The sequence below is a fragment of the Bubalus bubalis genome, chromosome 15 (assembly GCF_019923935.1).
Source record: "Bubalus bubalis isolate 160015118507 breed Murrah chromosome 15, NDDB_SH_1, whole genome shotgun sequence".
Classification (NCBI taxonomy): Eukaryota; Metazoa; Chordata; class Mammalia; order Artiodactyla; family Bovidae; genus Bubalus; species Bubalus bubalis.
In genome coordinates this window covers 59761418-59778028 of record NC_059171.1, presented here as the reverse complement: position 1 = coordinate 59778028, position 16611 = coordinate 59761418, and the positions used below count along the sequence as shown (strand labels likewise).

At 44.2% G+C, this 16611-nt stretch overlaps 1 protein-coding gene across 1 annotated transcript in view; it reads left to right on the top strand.

The window, feature by feature from the left end:
* Window positions 1–14219, top strand: part of RP1 (RP1 axonemal microtubule associated) — a 103573-nt gene extending 89354 nt beyond the window's left edge. The window contains exon 17 of the mRNA XM_025265403.3: window positions 14162–14219. Coding sequence (XP_025121188.3) covers window positions 14162–14190 — 29 coding nt within the window. The 3' untranslated portion in view covers window positions 14191–14219. The remainder of the gene's footprint in view (window positions 1–14161) is intronic.
* The last annotated feature ends 2392 nt before the right edge of the window (window positions 14220–16611 follow it).

Here is a 16611-nt window from a genome sequence, read left to right as displayed (position 1 = left end):
AAATGAAGCAGCTAACAAACAACTAATCTCAAAAATATACAAGCAACTCCTACAGCTCAACTCCAGAAAAATAAATGACCCAATCAAAAAATGGGCCAAAGAACTAAACAGACATTTCTCCAAATAAGACATACAGAGGGCTAACAAACACATGAAAAGATGCTCAACATCACTCATTATCAGAGAAATGCAAATCAAAACCACTATGAGGTACCATTTCACGCCAATCAGAATGGCTGCGATCCAAAAGTCTACAAGTAATAAATGCTGGAGAGGGTGTGGAGAAAAGGGAACCCTCTTACACTGTTGGTGGGAATGCAAACTAGTACAGCCACTATGGAGAACAGTGTGGAGATTCCTTAAAAAACTGGAAATAGAACTGCCTTTTAACCCAGCAATCCCATTGCTGGGCATACACACTGAGGAAACCAGAATTGAAAGAGACACATGTACCCCAATGTTCATCGCAGCACTGTTTATAATAGCCAGGACATGGAAGCAACCTAGATGTCCATCAGCAGACAAATGGATAAGAAAGCTGTGGTACTATACACAATGGAGTATTACTCAGCCATTAAAAAGAATACATTTGAATCAGTTCTAATGAGGTGGATGAAACTGGAGCCTATTATACAGAGTGAAGTAAGCCAGAAAGAAAAACACCAATACAGTATACTAATGCATATATATAGAATTTAGAAAGATGGTAACGATAACCCTGTATACGAGACAGCAAAAGAGACACTGATGTATAGAAGAGTCTTTTGGACTCTGTGGGAGAGGGAGAGGGTGGGAAGATTTGGGAGAATGGCATTGAAATATGTATAATATCATATATGAAACGAGTCGCCAGTCCAGGTTCGATGCACGATACTGGATGCTTGGGGCTGGTGCACTGGGACGACCCAGAGGGATGGTATGGGGAGGGAGGAGGGAGGAGGGTTCAGGATGGGGAACTCGTGTATACCTGTGGTGGATTCATGTTGATATATGGCAAAACCAATATAATATTGTAGAGTTAAAAAAAAAAGTTGTTTGGCACAAGAAATACCTTCCTCCTAGTTTTGCAATTTAGCTGTCATGCTAGATAGATTTGGGTCACATTAACCACTGATATTAAAATCATGTTAGTTGAAAAATACTTCAGAAAACTTATTTCATACTTTCAAAGACATCAGAAACAACTAACAGCTGAGATTAAGAATGAGATTATGTTTGTCAGTGAGCATCCAGGATGGGGCCAGATGTTCATAGTTTGGGAAATTAGGTATTACAGGTAAAATAAGACTATCCTCTGTATTTTAAATGCTCATCTATTAAAAAAGAAAAATAGAGCTACTTTTATCTACATGGAAGGAAGACAGAGATTTAGAACTTATAATACCACACATATACAATAAATGATACTTTTGTAGAGGTAAACAGAGGTGCAGTGCTATTAAATTTGCAGCTTTTTCCTTCAGGGCTAAGTTGAATTTTGGTGTTCATTTTATTAGGGTAAGTAGAGTTCAAGGAAGAAGTACTGTTTTTAAAAGGATATTTTTCATTATGGAAAATTTCAAACATGTAAAAGTAGAGGGGATGAAGTAATGAATACTCATATATGCATTACTCAGTTTCAAAAAAATGCCAATATCTGCCTAACTTTGTTTGTTTAGGACTATAGATTTTATTCAGAAACACCCTGAAGGAGCCTGCCAGCTAATCCAGAGACCCCATCAAATGTTCTTCCAGCTTAGAATATTTTAAACTTCTAGTCAACAAAAGCAAGTGCTTTTATATTTCTCAAATGGATAAATTTATGGTCTGAGACTAATGGACTTTGGTTCATTTCCAAAAGATCAGGGCATTAGATTGAATTCATATTTAATTGATAACAGCAGAAACTTTGATACATTGTTCTGTATTATAGATTATACCATATTAAGTCATCAGTTTTTGTAATATGAGTGCACTCTGACAATATGTTATGTTTGTGCAAATACTTCATGTTTGTGAAAATGTGAGAGCAGGAAGAAGAGGATTTGAAGATTTGCAACTCGTTTACAGATCAAGTCAAACAAACAAGCTCAACATAGACACACAGAAGCACATGTACATAATTGTGCGTTCATACCCCAAAAGCTGAAACCAAGTAACCATGATGTCTTGACCCTGCTCCAAGCTTTGTTCATCTGTTTACTGTTCTCTGCTCACTGGCCTTTCCACCCAGATCTCTCCCTGCTCCGTATGGCTCACCCATTTCAGACTGATGTTTTTAGTGTGCTGACCATCTTGCCCCCAGACTTTAGCAAACGGTGCCTGCACAGCGCTGCACCCACTCCCTCTCCACCTGCCCCGTGCCCTCCACCATCTCACTGTCTCCGTCTCCCTTCATCTCATGTGACACCTCTGTGATGTCATGGTCAACACATCACCACATGTGGTCCTTCCATTGTGCCCGCTGCTTCAAGACTTGCATGTTTGGTTTAGCTATTCCCTTCACCGGGAAAGATCTTCCCTTTTTCTTTCTGCAAAATTCTGACTCCTCCTTGTAAACCTAGCATGTGGTTCCCTCTGTGACACCTCCCTGCCTCCCCTCCATAGTCAAACACTCCCTCCTTTCTGCTACTTTGCCACTTCATAGTTTTTCTTTTGTTTTCTATGAGTGTGTCTGCTTGTTTGAAATTAAATACCTCTTTATCTGCCCTTCTCAATAGTCAGTGTGTATCTCCAAGGTCAGATTCTTATTATTTTTCAGATTTTTCTTCTCCTCTGTTAATACTTAGAGAGCTATGAACCTAACACTGTGCCCAGAAAAATAGTAGGAACTACATAACATTTTCTTGAATTGAGTAAAGACAATCCTTTTCAATGGCTAAAGTGAAAGTGAAGTTGCTCAGTCATGTCCGACTCTTTGCAACCTCATGGACTGTAGCTTACCAGGCTCCTCTGTCCATGGGGTTTTCCAGGGAAGAGTTCTGGAGTGGTTTGCCATTTCCTTCTCCAGGGGATCTTCCCATCCCAGGGATTGAACCCAGGTCTCCCGCATTGTAGGCTGACGCTTCACCGTCTGAGCCACCAGGGAAGATCTTAGGTACTGAGTAAATGATTAGCCTCTTAAAGCATCTTCTACTGACCTAGATCATGGGTTGTTCTAGGGCTCACATACATGCTGTGGCGTTTTCCTCACTAGAGATCTGATTGCACTGCTGTCTCGGGTCTGAAGAAGTTCCAAGTGGGTTTCTGAGGTTCTGGATGGTTTGAGAAGAACAGTCCTTTTCTCATCTCCAGCATTTGGGTGTTGAAGGTCAGGTTGTAAATTATGTTTGACTGACTGGTGATCTTTCCTGGGTCAGTAGCCTTTGACAGTCCATCTAGTGGACTGCATAGGGTGCATGCTTGCTTGCCTGGGTTTCAAGTTTAGTTCTTGGTTGCTGCCTGTGGACTCCAGGCCGATGCCTTAAACTCTGAGTTCCAGTCTGTCCACCCATTTAATAGGGCTTAGTGCCTTTTAGGATGGTGTTAGGGGTGAGCAAGGTGATGTGATGATGCAGGTTTAGTGTTTAGGACAGTGCTCGGCACAGAGTGAAAGGCCTTGTGTCTGGGGAACTGTGTATAGAGGAGCACCCAGCGCCTGTCTGGTGTGTTCAAGCACCAGGGCTTCAGAGTGTGACATACATGGTTTCCTTATTGCATGATCTGGGCATGTTTAACCTCTGCCTCTTTTTCTTATCTTAAAACATACATCATAATTTGATTTAGTTTATGGGGTGAGAAATAAATATGAAGCACTCAACACAGAACCTACTGTATAGTAGGAGCTAATAAATGGTGATTATTATTATAATTGAAGGGAAAAAAATGCCTACTGTTATAATGACAGAGATTACCCAGGATGGTAAAGAAGGAGCAACTTTTAAAAATGAATGCCTAACCAGTCAATCCTAAAGGAAATCAATCTTGAGTATTCATTGGAAGGACTGATGCTGAAGCCAAAGCTCTAATACTTTGGCCACCTGATGTGAAGAGCTGACTCATTGGAAAAGACCCTGATGCTGGGAAAGATTGAGGGCAGGAGGAGAAGGGAGCGACAGATGATGAGATGGTTAGATAGCATCACTGACTGGATGGACAGGAGTTTGAGCAAACTCCAGGAGATAGTGAAGGACAGGGAAGCCAGGCATGCTACAGTCCATGGGGTTGCAGAGTTGGACACAACTGAGTGACTGAACAACAGCAACCGTGCAGACAGCTGTTAGGACAACCTGTGCCACAAGGACCTACAGCAACGCTGGATCTGCCCTTTACACCAAGTAGCTGAACCGTAGTTAATAGGCAACTGTCGGTTCTGGGAATGTCCCAGAAGTAAGTAAATTCCTGACCCTCCCTCAGATGATCTTCAGGTGGTTGTTCTCAGCAGGAACGTGAGAGGAAGTGACAGGTAGGAACGTTTCTCTGTTCCTTTTTAGCACCTACTTCAGGTCCTGCGTCTCTGGAAACCTCAGTGAGATTCTGACATGAAAAAGTGGTTCTGTTTAGGGATGAAGGTTCCAAGATGCTTGTCCACAGCAAACACAGGAATGTGCTTCACAAGGTTTACAGAAGAAGCCGCAGGAGAGGGTGTACAGGGGAAAGAAAGGAGAGAGAGAGTGAGGGGAGGGAGGGGGCAGAAGAGGGATTGGTCCCTTGTGCCTCAAGGAAAGTCAGCGTTCACGGAAAGTAAACGTGCTATCAGGCCACCAACCTGACCACCTAACAGGCTGCTCCCGGGGCAGGAATGTAAGAAGAGCCACAGGTTGGAGGCCTTCGTGTCAAGGTTTGCGTATTTGTTACCCTGGATACGACTCCAGTGGATAAAATAAAATTCCAGGAGAGAAAGAAGCATAACCACAAATATGTTTTTAATGGATCAAAAAGTAATTTGCTTGTCTTGCTGTCCTCATTACCCGCTTCTGATGCTAACTGCAGCAGCCTTATCTCTGAGGCAGTGCCCAGCTGCTGGGCCACCCTCGGACTATTGTCATTGCCCGCAGGGTCTCGCGCTGGACTCAGGAGCTCCCTGTGGGGTCTTCTCTATCTCCGCCCCAGATCCATACATTTCTCATGGAAGCAGTGTTGCTGGGGAAACTGCAGAAGGTGCTGTTACTCTGTGAGGCCGGTGACAAGTCTCAGTGCTGGTTCTGCAAAAAGGTGGTGTCAGGGAGCTGGGGTGGCATCCGCATGCACCTTCCCCAGTGAAAGGTAGCTGCCCTGCAGACCTGGGGGTGGGGCGCGGCCACTCTGGGCTGCTGGTGCTCATGGTGGGCATGGGTGCTGGGGTGCACACGGCAGAGGTGCTCGGACTGCACATCAGAGAGCAAAGGGAAGAAATCCCATGCTTCTTGATGCTTCCTCGTGGAAGAATATACAGCAAGATCGAACCAGGGCAGAGAGAAAGCTCACCAGGTGTTGGTTCCTTTCATGAGTTAAGTGGGGAGAGGCGTGGCTGAAACACAAAACCCAGCGACGGGGAGGACACAGACACCTCCTGCGGGAATGCGCATCTTCTCAATTGAACACCCACATCCTTATGGCTGTATTTTATTTCTATACCTGAACACTTCATTTTTCTGCCTTTTGTGCATAAATATGGAGTGTGTTCTCAGTCACTCAGTCGTGTCTGACTCTTTGTGACCCCATGGACTGTAGCCCGCCAGGCTCCTCTGTCCATGGGATTTCCCAGGCAAGAATACTGGAGTGGCTTGCCATTTCCTTCTCCAGGGGATCTTCCTGACCCAGGGATTGAACCCACATCTTCTGCATCACAGGCGGATTCTTTACCACTGAGCCACCTGGGAAGCCCATAGATAGAGTATACGGCACTGAATTTCTACTGTTCACACATAAGAGTTGGCTGCTTGAGGTTTGGAGCAAGCAAAATTTGCATCTGCATCAGGTAAACATTCAACTGACTATGAATTGAAGTAAATATTCTTCTTTACTATAGTGATAGGTGATTCAGTGGTAAAGACTCCACCTGCCAATGCTGTAGATGCAGGAGACACAAGTTCGACCCCTGGGTTGGAAAGATCCCTGGAGGAGGAAATGACAACCCACTGTAGTATTCTTGCCTGGAGAGTCTCATGGACAGAGGACCCTGGCCAGACTACAGTCCATAGGTTCGCAAAGAGTTGGACATTACTGAGTACACACACGTGGTAGGTAGAGTCTTCTTCACTATTTGTATTAGTTTCCAGTGAATGCTCTAACAAATTATAGGCTTGGTATTTTGCAGACTTGGTGGCTTGAAGCAGCAGAACTGTATTCTCTCATAGGTTTGGAGGCTGTAAGTCTGAAATGCAGGTCATCAGGGCCCTGACATCTCAGGGTCGCTCTTTCTCGTCTCTTCTAGTGTCTTGGCTGGTCAGATGCTGCTCAAAGCCTGTGGTGCCCCCAGGTTTGAGTAGCTCCAGCCTCTGCCTCTGTCATCACAGGCTGTTTCCTGCTTATCTCTGTGTCTCTGTGTCGCTCCTTCTCTTCTGATGAGGACCCTAGAGCAGAGGGCTGGCTGGCCTTGCTCCAGTCTGACCTCATCTTAATCAGTTACATCTGCTGAGTGCCTCTTTCCATGTGATGTGGTCACATCCTGAGGTTCTATGTGGACGTGAACTTGGGAGGCACCTTTAGTTCATATACTATTTGAGTGGAGTACTATCCACTACAAATTTATTAGCATTAAATTAGGGATCTCTAGACTTTTCTGTTTATCATCAAACTTGTAGTGTTTTTGGACATGTGCCTGTGCATGTGTGTAGACTTTTAATAATGAAATAATTTTTAAAAAGCCAGCAGCTACTTCTTAATAGAAATGATGTCTTTTATGAATATATGCATGAACCCACTTTACCGCGGAGGGTCTAGGTCCGCAGACAGTTAGCAGCAAACTAAGCTAAGTAAGCAGCAAAGTTTTTCAGCCTCCAGTCGAGGAAGCTCTCAGTGTCGCCTTCCATTCCTCCCAGCAGGTTTGGGAAGTGGCCTTGACAAGAGCTCGTGCAAGCAAGTTATTGGAAATAAAGGTCTACCCTGGGCGATTCTAAATCGGAAGGGATTTATGGATGCAGAAACTGAAAAGTTAAATACAAATAAATGACATTTTAAAACAACTACCTAACTGGACTTGTCAGGGCAGAGCAGCACAACTAGCTCTGTCCTTATAAAACCAAATCGTGGGGCGGTGGAGGGAGGAGACCCCGAGGCATTTTACCCTAAGGACTGAGGACAGGCAGCCCCAGCGGGCTCTCCAGGCTGAGGCTGTAGCCAACGCTTGTAAGTGTTCCAGCCTCATTTCTAGCATGAGGCCTTTTTTCTTTTTTGAGAAAGGTTGAGATCATTTCCTTTGTGTAAAAGTGGAAGGAAAGCAGACTCCGAAAGGTGTCCACTCTGGACAGCACAGTGTCAGCAGGTCCTGGGTGCTGCCTGCAGCTGGAATGCCAGCACTGCTCCAGCCCAGGCTGACCGTTTCCCGACGCTCAAGGCCATCTTGCTGACTGTTTGATAGGGGGTCTGCTGTTCCATGAAGGTAGCTCACCTCCCTGCAGGCCTGTGAGGCTAGCGTGTGGGCAGAGCGGAGAGGAAGGGCCCACCCCGCCTTCAGGACCATCTCTAGTCAACTCCCCGCCCTGCAGCGGGAGTTGCTGGGGCTGCAGGTTGGGGCGGCTGACAGGTCAGGAGGCTGCAGACTCAGCTTCTCTCTGCTCCCTGGCCGCCCCGTGCCCTTCTCAGCTCCGACGCACTGCCTGGAGCCTCTCAGGCTCTCACCAGTGTCTTTACTGTGAGCTAAGAAGAGGGCTGTCCCCTCTGCCTGGAACCTGCCCTCCAGCCTGCGGCTGGGCTCAGTAAACCTTTACCAAAGCGCATGACACTAACCCGCTACTTCTGGGTCACGTTTCTGTGTTTACATCTAGCCTACCTCTTCCAGCTCTCAGAAGACTTTTCTCAAGTTCAGATCCATCACTTTTCTGTTTTTCTGTTCAGCATCCTCCATGTTTCTTGAAATAGAATAAGTTAGAATTGTGTGTGTGTTCACCTGAGCCTAAGGGCATGTGCTCATCAAGACACCCTAAGTATTGTGGGAAATCACATGAAAGAAGGGGCTGGAGATTAGAGCACGGGACCTAAAAGGTTTAACTATGTCTCGACTTTCCTGGTAGCTTAGTGGTAGAGGGTCCGCCTGCAGTGCAGGAGAGGCAGAAGACACAGGGTTCAATCCCTGGGTCAGGAATATCCCCTGGAGAAGGAAATAGCAATCCACTCCAGTATGCTTGCCTGGGAAATCCCACAGGCAGAGAAGCCTGGTGGGCAACAGTCCATGGGGTTGTGAGGAGAGTCAGATATGCCTGAGTGTGCACATGAACACACACACACACACACACACACACACACACACTGCTTATTGAAATACAGACCCTTTGACGCCAGGGTGAAGTGCTGCCCATGCCACAAAGCTTTCTCCCCTTGTCCAATCAGAGGGGAGCTCATCTCTGGAAAGTTCTCCAGCCTTTACTCAGACTTCCACATGGTGCTGACACCTGCCAGTGGCCACCATCCTTGTGAACCGTTTGCCTCACATGCTAGATGATAACCGTCCTAAAAGCGGGGTCACACGCATTTGTTTTTATTCTTCAACATGGATTCTTACACCAAGTAGGGACTCAGCCAGTTGTAAAAACGGAAGGAAGGAGGGAGTAGCAGGAAGAGAGGGAGGAACTAATGGAAAGCACAGTGGAATCCCAGGTTGAAAGAAACCTCACAGGTCACCTAATGAGTCTTCAGATGTGTCATTAAAAATTGTTTATGTATTCTTTGCTTTCAAACTAGTTTAGCCCATGTTGTTGTTGTTCAGTCACTCAGCCAGTGTCCAACTCTGCAACCCCATGGAATGCAGAACCCCAGGTTTCTCTGTGCTTCGCTACCTCCCAGAGTTTGCTCAGATTCATGTCCATTGAGTTGGTGATGGCATTCAGCCATCTCATGCTCTTTGGCCCCCTTCTCCTCCTGCCCTCAATCTTTCCCAGCATCAGGGTCTTTTCCAATGAGTTGGCTTTTTGTATCAGGTGACCAAAGTATTGGAGCTTCAACTTCAGCATCAGTCTATCCAATGTGTATTCAGGATTGATTTCCTTTAGGATTGACTGGTTTGATTTCCTTGCAGAAGGGACTCTCAAGAGTCTTCTCCAGCACCACAGTTCAAAAGCATCAATTCTTCAGTGCTCAGCCCATGTACAGATGATTTCATTTTCCCTTTCTGGAAAAGAGGGGGGAATGATGAATAACATGGATAAGAAAGGAGGTTAAAATTTTGATAAGGTACGGAAATATAAAATACTATTTTTGTAGGGGAGAGAAAATAATAAAAATTATCATGAGACAGTGAGCAATCATTTAACTCTACTGATTTTTTTTTTTCCCCAAATGAGGCCACTGTTAATCATTTCTTGCTATTCTGAGCATGTATTTGTGCTGCTGCTGGCTCCCGGGCTCTCTTTGTCAGTTTGAGCCAGTCCTTGGTACGAAAGTGACAAGTGGCGATGGTGGAAACTGACAGAATGAGGCACAGGCAGAAGTTCTGCTCATCTCTCGGATTGGTGTGGAGACAGCCTTCTTACAAGCATTTATGTTCCTTCTGCCATTTCCCGTGTGAATGAGTGGTTGCCGTATCCAAAATGTATCTCAGACACTATCTAATCTCTACCACTTTCTCACGCTCCCGCCCTACCCAAAACAGCCCACGTGTCTTAGGGCAAGATCACGCAGATTTCCATGGCTTGTTGACTTGAATCATAAAAGGTGAGAAAAATTTTGTTTGTGTCTCCTAGTTGTCCCAGTGAAAGGGAGTTCCCTGGTGATGGGAGCAGTGTTGAAGTGAGCTTCTGCCGTGGCTGCGTAATGGGTATGGTGTGCTTGGGCAAGCAAGCGCCTGCTGTTTGCCTTTAGTTACACGACTTTGACATCACGGTGCTCCCCTCCAGGCTCACTGCTCCAGTACTCCCGTCTGTTCACTGACTTCGGGGGGATGTTCAAGTTCTGATGTGAAACGTGGTTCTCGGTTCTCAACAACTGGCCTTGGCTAATTGCTCAGCTCCTTCTGCAGGACTTGATGGGGTAGAAACTGAAGGATGGGCTAGACAGGTGCCCAGGCAGGAAGATAGAAGCACATGTCGAAGGGAACACTCATGTCCTGCAAACAGTTCTCATCTAGTGACTAAAATCTGTCCTGTCCTGTTCACTAGAAATGATACATGAGGAAAGAGCTGATGGCTCTTTGTAAAAATACAACTATCTTTTTAAAATATTCATAGAAATGATAGCCACTGAAGGTAATTAAGAGTTAACACTTTTGGGCTTCCTTGGTGGCTCAGTGGTGAAGAATCTGCCTGCCAGTGGAGGCACGGGTTCCCCACATGCCACGGAGCATCTAAGCCTGTGCGCCGCAACTACTGAGCCTGTGGTCTGGAGCCCACGAGCTAGAACTACTGAAGCCCATGCACCCGAGACTCCATGCTCCACAACAAAATAAGCCACCGCAATGAGAAGCTTGTGCACTGCAATTAGAGAGTAGCCCCTGCTTGCCACAACTAGAGAAAAGCCAGCAATGAAGACCCAGCACAGCCAAAACTAAACACTAAAAACGAATAGTTTTGGTGATTTCAAGCCTTTAAGAATCTAAACCTGGAGCTGGCTAAGGGAGTTATTTTTAGGAAGCATCTAATGCTCAGAGGTCTCTGTGGCTTTCAGAGTCAGAGTTTGTTTTCCATCCAAGTACTAACCAGGCCCAACCCTGCTTAGCTTCAGAGCTTGTTTTAGTCCAGCAGTTTCTGAAGGAAAAAAAAAAGAGATCACAGTAGAGACTTCCCATAAGTGGACTACACAAGACTAGAGTATGATTTTTTAAAATATTAATTGGTCAGTCAGTAAACTCAGGTTTGGTTGCAAGGATGAGAAATTCATTAAAGCTCATTTTAGAAATGGCAATTTTGAAGGTACCTCTCATGGAACCCAGCTTCAGGAAATAAAGCTGGACTTGGTAAGCTGGAAAGTCAGCAGACAGCCAGTCATGCTCTCTGGATTGTCAAGGTGTCACTTCACTGAAAGTCTGATGTCTTATCTCTGGAGATGAGCTGCTTCTGGAATGTTCTTCTCACCTATCTCTTTGGGTTGCAGTCACCTTGGGTTCCGGAACCCCAGCCAGCCTTAACAGTATGGGCACTGTGATGCCTCCTGGGGTGGCATTCTCAGATCACCGTTTCTGCAATTCTGAGGTCAAAATATTTAGAGAGAACACCTGATTAACTAATCTGTCCTCCAGTTGGCTAGGTTGAGAGGCAGGTCATTTGGTATTAACCTTGCTCTCCAAGGGTTGTTTCTTCTGAAAAGAGGGGCCTGGGTGGGAGAGGGCCATCGCCTGAATTACATTGGCTCCATCACCAACTATGTACAAGGTACTGTATTTGGCAATGAGAGAGTATAATAGTATAATATTCTTTAATAGCTTATATATAGTATAAGTATATGTATTTATAATATAATGTATAATATATATAATATATATGTAATATGTATATATGTAAAATATATATAATGTATAATATAATATATACAGTGCATACTTATATGGGGCTTCTCAGGTGGCGCTAATGGTAAAGATCCCACTTGCCATTGCTGGAGACAGAAGAGATGGTGGGTTTGATTCCTGGGTTGGGGAGATCCCCTGGAGGAGGGCATGGCAACCCATTCCAGTGTTCTTGCCTGGAGAATTCCATGGGCAGAGGAGCCTGGTGGGCTACAGTCCTTGGGGTCACAAAGAGTTGGACACCACTGAAGTTACTGAGTGAGTGAGTGAGTTTATATAGTGTATATAATATATACTCTAGTATATATTATAGTATAGCATATATAGTATAAGAATATAACAGCAACTCATATTTACTGACCATTTATCACATGTTGGCACACATCAGATGATATACGTGAATATGTGTGTTTAATCCTGCATCCTTAATGGTGTAGGTACGATCATTATCTATAATTTACAAATGGGGAAACTGAGGCTTAGAGGTCAGGAACATGGTTCACATGTCAGTGTTGGAGCCAGGCGGTCTGACTCCAGGTAGAATTCCAATGCACATGAAGCTGGCCTGGTCCTGGCCTATGAAGGAAGCTGTGGAGACAGTCATCTGGCTGCAAAGATGGATTCTCTCTGATGCCACGTGTGCATGCTCGGTCATGTCCAACTCTTTGCAACCCCCCAGACTGTAGCCCCCGCCCCCCAGGCTCCTCTGTCCATGGGATTCTCCAAGCAAGAATACTGGATGGATACATAAGCCAAAACAAGAAAGATAACATAACAAAAGGCTCCATAAATGCATAGAGGAGGAAGAGAAAGAATACCGTGAGCTGAGGGTCAGAAGGAAAGCGGTCTCTCCCCGCCTTTGAAGGTGCAGAGAGGAGCGGTGCTGACAGCTGGGCAGCAGGTGTGTGTCCACAGGTCCCCTTCAGCCCCACCTGTTAGCATCCTCCAGTGATTTCAAGGCCACTGTGGTCAAGTCAGTCCCACAGCTTGGCCTCTGAATTCCTAAGCATTCTCAGATCGAAGGACTCCCTCACCCCAACGTAGTGACCCCCCGACAGAGCACCCCCCCGTCCACCCTGCCGTGTGTTTCCCAGCAGCGCCCTGTGCCCCAGCCCTGTGGCATCTGCTCTGTACATCTCGGCCACTACCGCTCTCTCTCCCCATGGTGCCGTCCCAACCTCTTGCTGCCCATCAGGCGTCTGCTCACTGACCAACTGTCAGCCCAGTCAGCACCTCTTTGTTGAAAGGTTTTTCTTCATTCTTTGTACTTGCCAATTCTGGCCACTCAGAGTCAGTCAGTCTCCCCTCCGGCTCCTGTAACACCTGTAAGCATCTCTCGCATCACCTGTGACTTTGCACAGTTACGTCTTTGCACACTGGTTTCTTCTTTGACACTGAGAACTCCTTCAGCTCAGGTGCCCCATCTGTCCTGTCCTTCTTGTATCTGCAGCACTCAGCAAGGAGCCTGGCACACAGAAGACTCTTTCTGAGTGTCTACTGCCTGGGAGGATGGATGGAAGAAGCGTGGCATAACTGTAACAGTGGTTCTTACGGGATAATAGTAACGTTTATGTACCGCTTAGTAAGACATCAGTGTTTCCGCCTCCCCACACCTTGAGGCAGGTGATCTAGTCAAGGAAACTGAGCTCACAAGGCCAGGAAGTGGTGAAACTGGGTCTCTGAGCCTAGCCTTCTTCTGCACAAGCTGTTTCTAACTCGGAGGCTGGGCTGATTTAGAGGGATGTGGTCAGGACCAGCTCCTACTCCCCACAGGCACATTTCCCAAGGGGGGATATTAGCCCTGAATTTTAAGGTAATGTGATTCTTTTTGGAGACGCTGAGGGAAAGCTACTAAAGGAAGCTACGTGAAAGCAAGACAGAGGCCCACCCTCAGGATGTACTGAAATGGTGGCACCGACCTTTCTGTGCCAGATACCCTTGGACCACAGGGAAGCCACCCTCTGGCCCCACCAGGCATCAGGCTCAGGGTTTTGGGCTGCTTTTGGCCCTGTCACAGCCCATCCTGAGCAGTGACCGTGGTGGGCAGTGGGCAGGACTGAGCCGCAGGTCTGTTGCTGCTACTGCTAAGTTGCTTCAGTTGTGTCTGACTCTGTGCGACCCCAGAGATGGCAGCCCACCAGGCTCTCCTGTCCCTGGGATTCTCCAGGCAAGAGCACTGGAGTGGGTTGCCATTTCCTTCTCCAATGCATGAAAGTGAAAAGTGAAAGTGAAGTTGCACAGTAAGTGTCCGACTCTTCGTGACCCCATGGACTACAGCCTACCAGACTCCTCCGTCCATGGGATTTTCCAGGCAAGAGTACTGGAGTGGGCTGCCATTGCCTTCTCCAGAGCTGCAGTCTAGTGGTGCTTTATTCTTCAAGCCACAGTGATGGTGTCATTTCCCACGGGTATGAGTAAATGGTAGATTGAACTGTGCTTGATTTTATAAAAAGCTCTTTCTATAGTTACCTTTTAACTTTCAACATCAATGCAGAATCAAACTCATTGTAAACATAGAGAAAAAATAATAATTTTATCTCCTTTCTGCTCTCTCTTTTTTCTTTCCCTCAGATGGCTTCCATTTATGTCTCAGGGCATAATCCATGCAGAGATTGACTTGGTCTTCAAGGTGAGGATCAATGACAGCTGCAGTAGAAGAAAGTACAAGCTGACTTTGGTACAACGAATATCAAGGACACTCCCAGGTGTCCCCAGAGCATTCCCTTCCACAGCTTACGTTTCACATCAGATTATACACAGAAGAGTGTGTAAGGTGTGTCTGGGCAATGCACAGGCACTCCTGTGAGTTAACAATCAACCCAAGGATTTGCGTCCATTTAAGAGTTAAAGTCACACCTTTTTTTTCCCTATCACTTATAATGTCATTAAACAGATCTATTATTAACTGCACTTCACTTTTATTTTTGCAGAAATACAAATAAATCATCAACCTGAAATACAAGAAGCAAATGCTGTTGCCACTTTTTGTCTATTTAATCATCTGGAAATAATTTATTTCTGTTCCAAGATTACCTACCTCAAACAATTTTTAGTATATTCTGAGTTTAAACTATTGACTAAAAAACACTTAAAATGGTTGTAGAAACAGGTATGAAGTCATGGTCTGATTTATAAAGAAACTAACAAAAGCCATGTTAGCCACAGATGCTTTTTCCCTTCAATAATTTAAATATATGGGAAAATAATTATTTTTCAAAAGGTTAATTTCTATTAATTATACTCTTTCTTTTTTTTTTTTACCACTAACTTTGCATACTGATTTCTCAGTTTTATTTTTAAGTCTTTTGAGTTTAGCTTTTTCTATTACATCTTCTTCAAATCAACCTGTGACTGTTATTAACATGTTTACATTTTAAAGCTGATCCAAGTGGGGTCGGTAAATACATATTCCTTAATATGCATGTCAAGTCATCAAACCTCTATGTTTTCAATAGTGTTTGTACTGTGTATGATAATTTGAAACTAGGCAGGGTTTAATGCTGACATTGTTGTATTCATGAAATCCTATATTGACCAGGATGGCCACTGAGATGAAGACATGACATTCAAGCTGATAATTATCTTTATTAATATTAGAAACTTCATTTTGGCTTATATTTTACTTTTTGTTTTTTAGTTATTTATAGAGGAAAGGCTGTATGTGTATTAATATAAACAGAATTTTACTAATGTACTGAAATCTCTTAGTAATTTTAAGGAGTCTTAAAAGGTTTGTGTCTTACAATAAACCTTTAAGCAATAAAGCTTGGAATGACATTCTAAGTGAAAAATTATCCATTAATTCCAGAACTTGGCAAGGCATATAAGAATAATAAAAGCTAAAGTTTTAAGCTGAAAACCCCAATTAAAGATGAAAATGTTGGAATTCTTTTGTTAATAATATTAGCCATGTAACCAATATTGTTTTTATTGTTCATGTCCGACTCTTTGCGACCCCGGGGACTGCAGCATGCCAGACTCCTCTGACCTGCACCATCTCCTGGAGTGAGCTCAAACTCATGTCCATTGAGTTGGTGATGCAATCTAACCATCTCATCCTCTGCTGCCTGCTTTTCCTCTTGCGCTCAATCTTTCCCAACATCAGTATCTTGTCCAATGCGTTGACTCTTCCCATCAGGTGTCCAAAGTATCAATGTAAGTGATACCAAATAGAGTGAAGTTACATTATATAGTAGTGGTGCTTACCTAGGAGTTTGGTAGATAGAGTTAATCAGTGTAATTTTGATTAAAATAGACTATTGTAAGATTTTTTTTGGTTATTATTTCAGTGGTTTCCGTTTATTCTTCTGGCCTCATTAAAATGTCTTTGTTTTTTTATAACACAAATGTGGATTAATCACAGACCTTGGTTTGTGAGACACCTTAATTATTTGTGAATGATCTTCTTTTATTTTATTTCATTTTTAAATTCTGAAGAATATTAAAGAATTTGATCTTTAATATGCCTTGGGTTACCAAAAGTGGGGTCCCTGCTCCATTTCAATATAATTCTTAGAAATTCATTAATAGACTTAGAGTTATATGAATAAGCTAAGTTATGGTGTGAAAAGACCTTGAGAAGTTAAGTAGCCTAATCTGATGAGGCAGGGCTACATTGTGGTTAAGTGTTGAGGAGCAAACTCAACAATGAGTATTAGATTTTGAAAGCATATGAGGCACATTTATGTAATTCATGCCTTTTTATGCTGCCGCAGTAGGAAGAAAGTAGACCAAGAAGCTATTTCAGTGTGATGGTAGCAGGAAAGTAAAAGGAGGGATCAACTGAGTTAAGTTCGTTTTGGGGTGATTAATAATAAATATGATGATGTACAATCACTAACTCTGTGCCACATTTAGTAAACTCCCAAAATTACATAAAGACATGTTTTCCAAGCCTAGACAGCTTATAAATGCAAATATTTATAATTCTATAGGTGAAATCGTTGCCATGGTAAAATTGCATTTCTGAGTTAAACTGGACTAGGTCATGAGATAATATCTTTAATGTACTTTGCTGGATT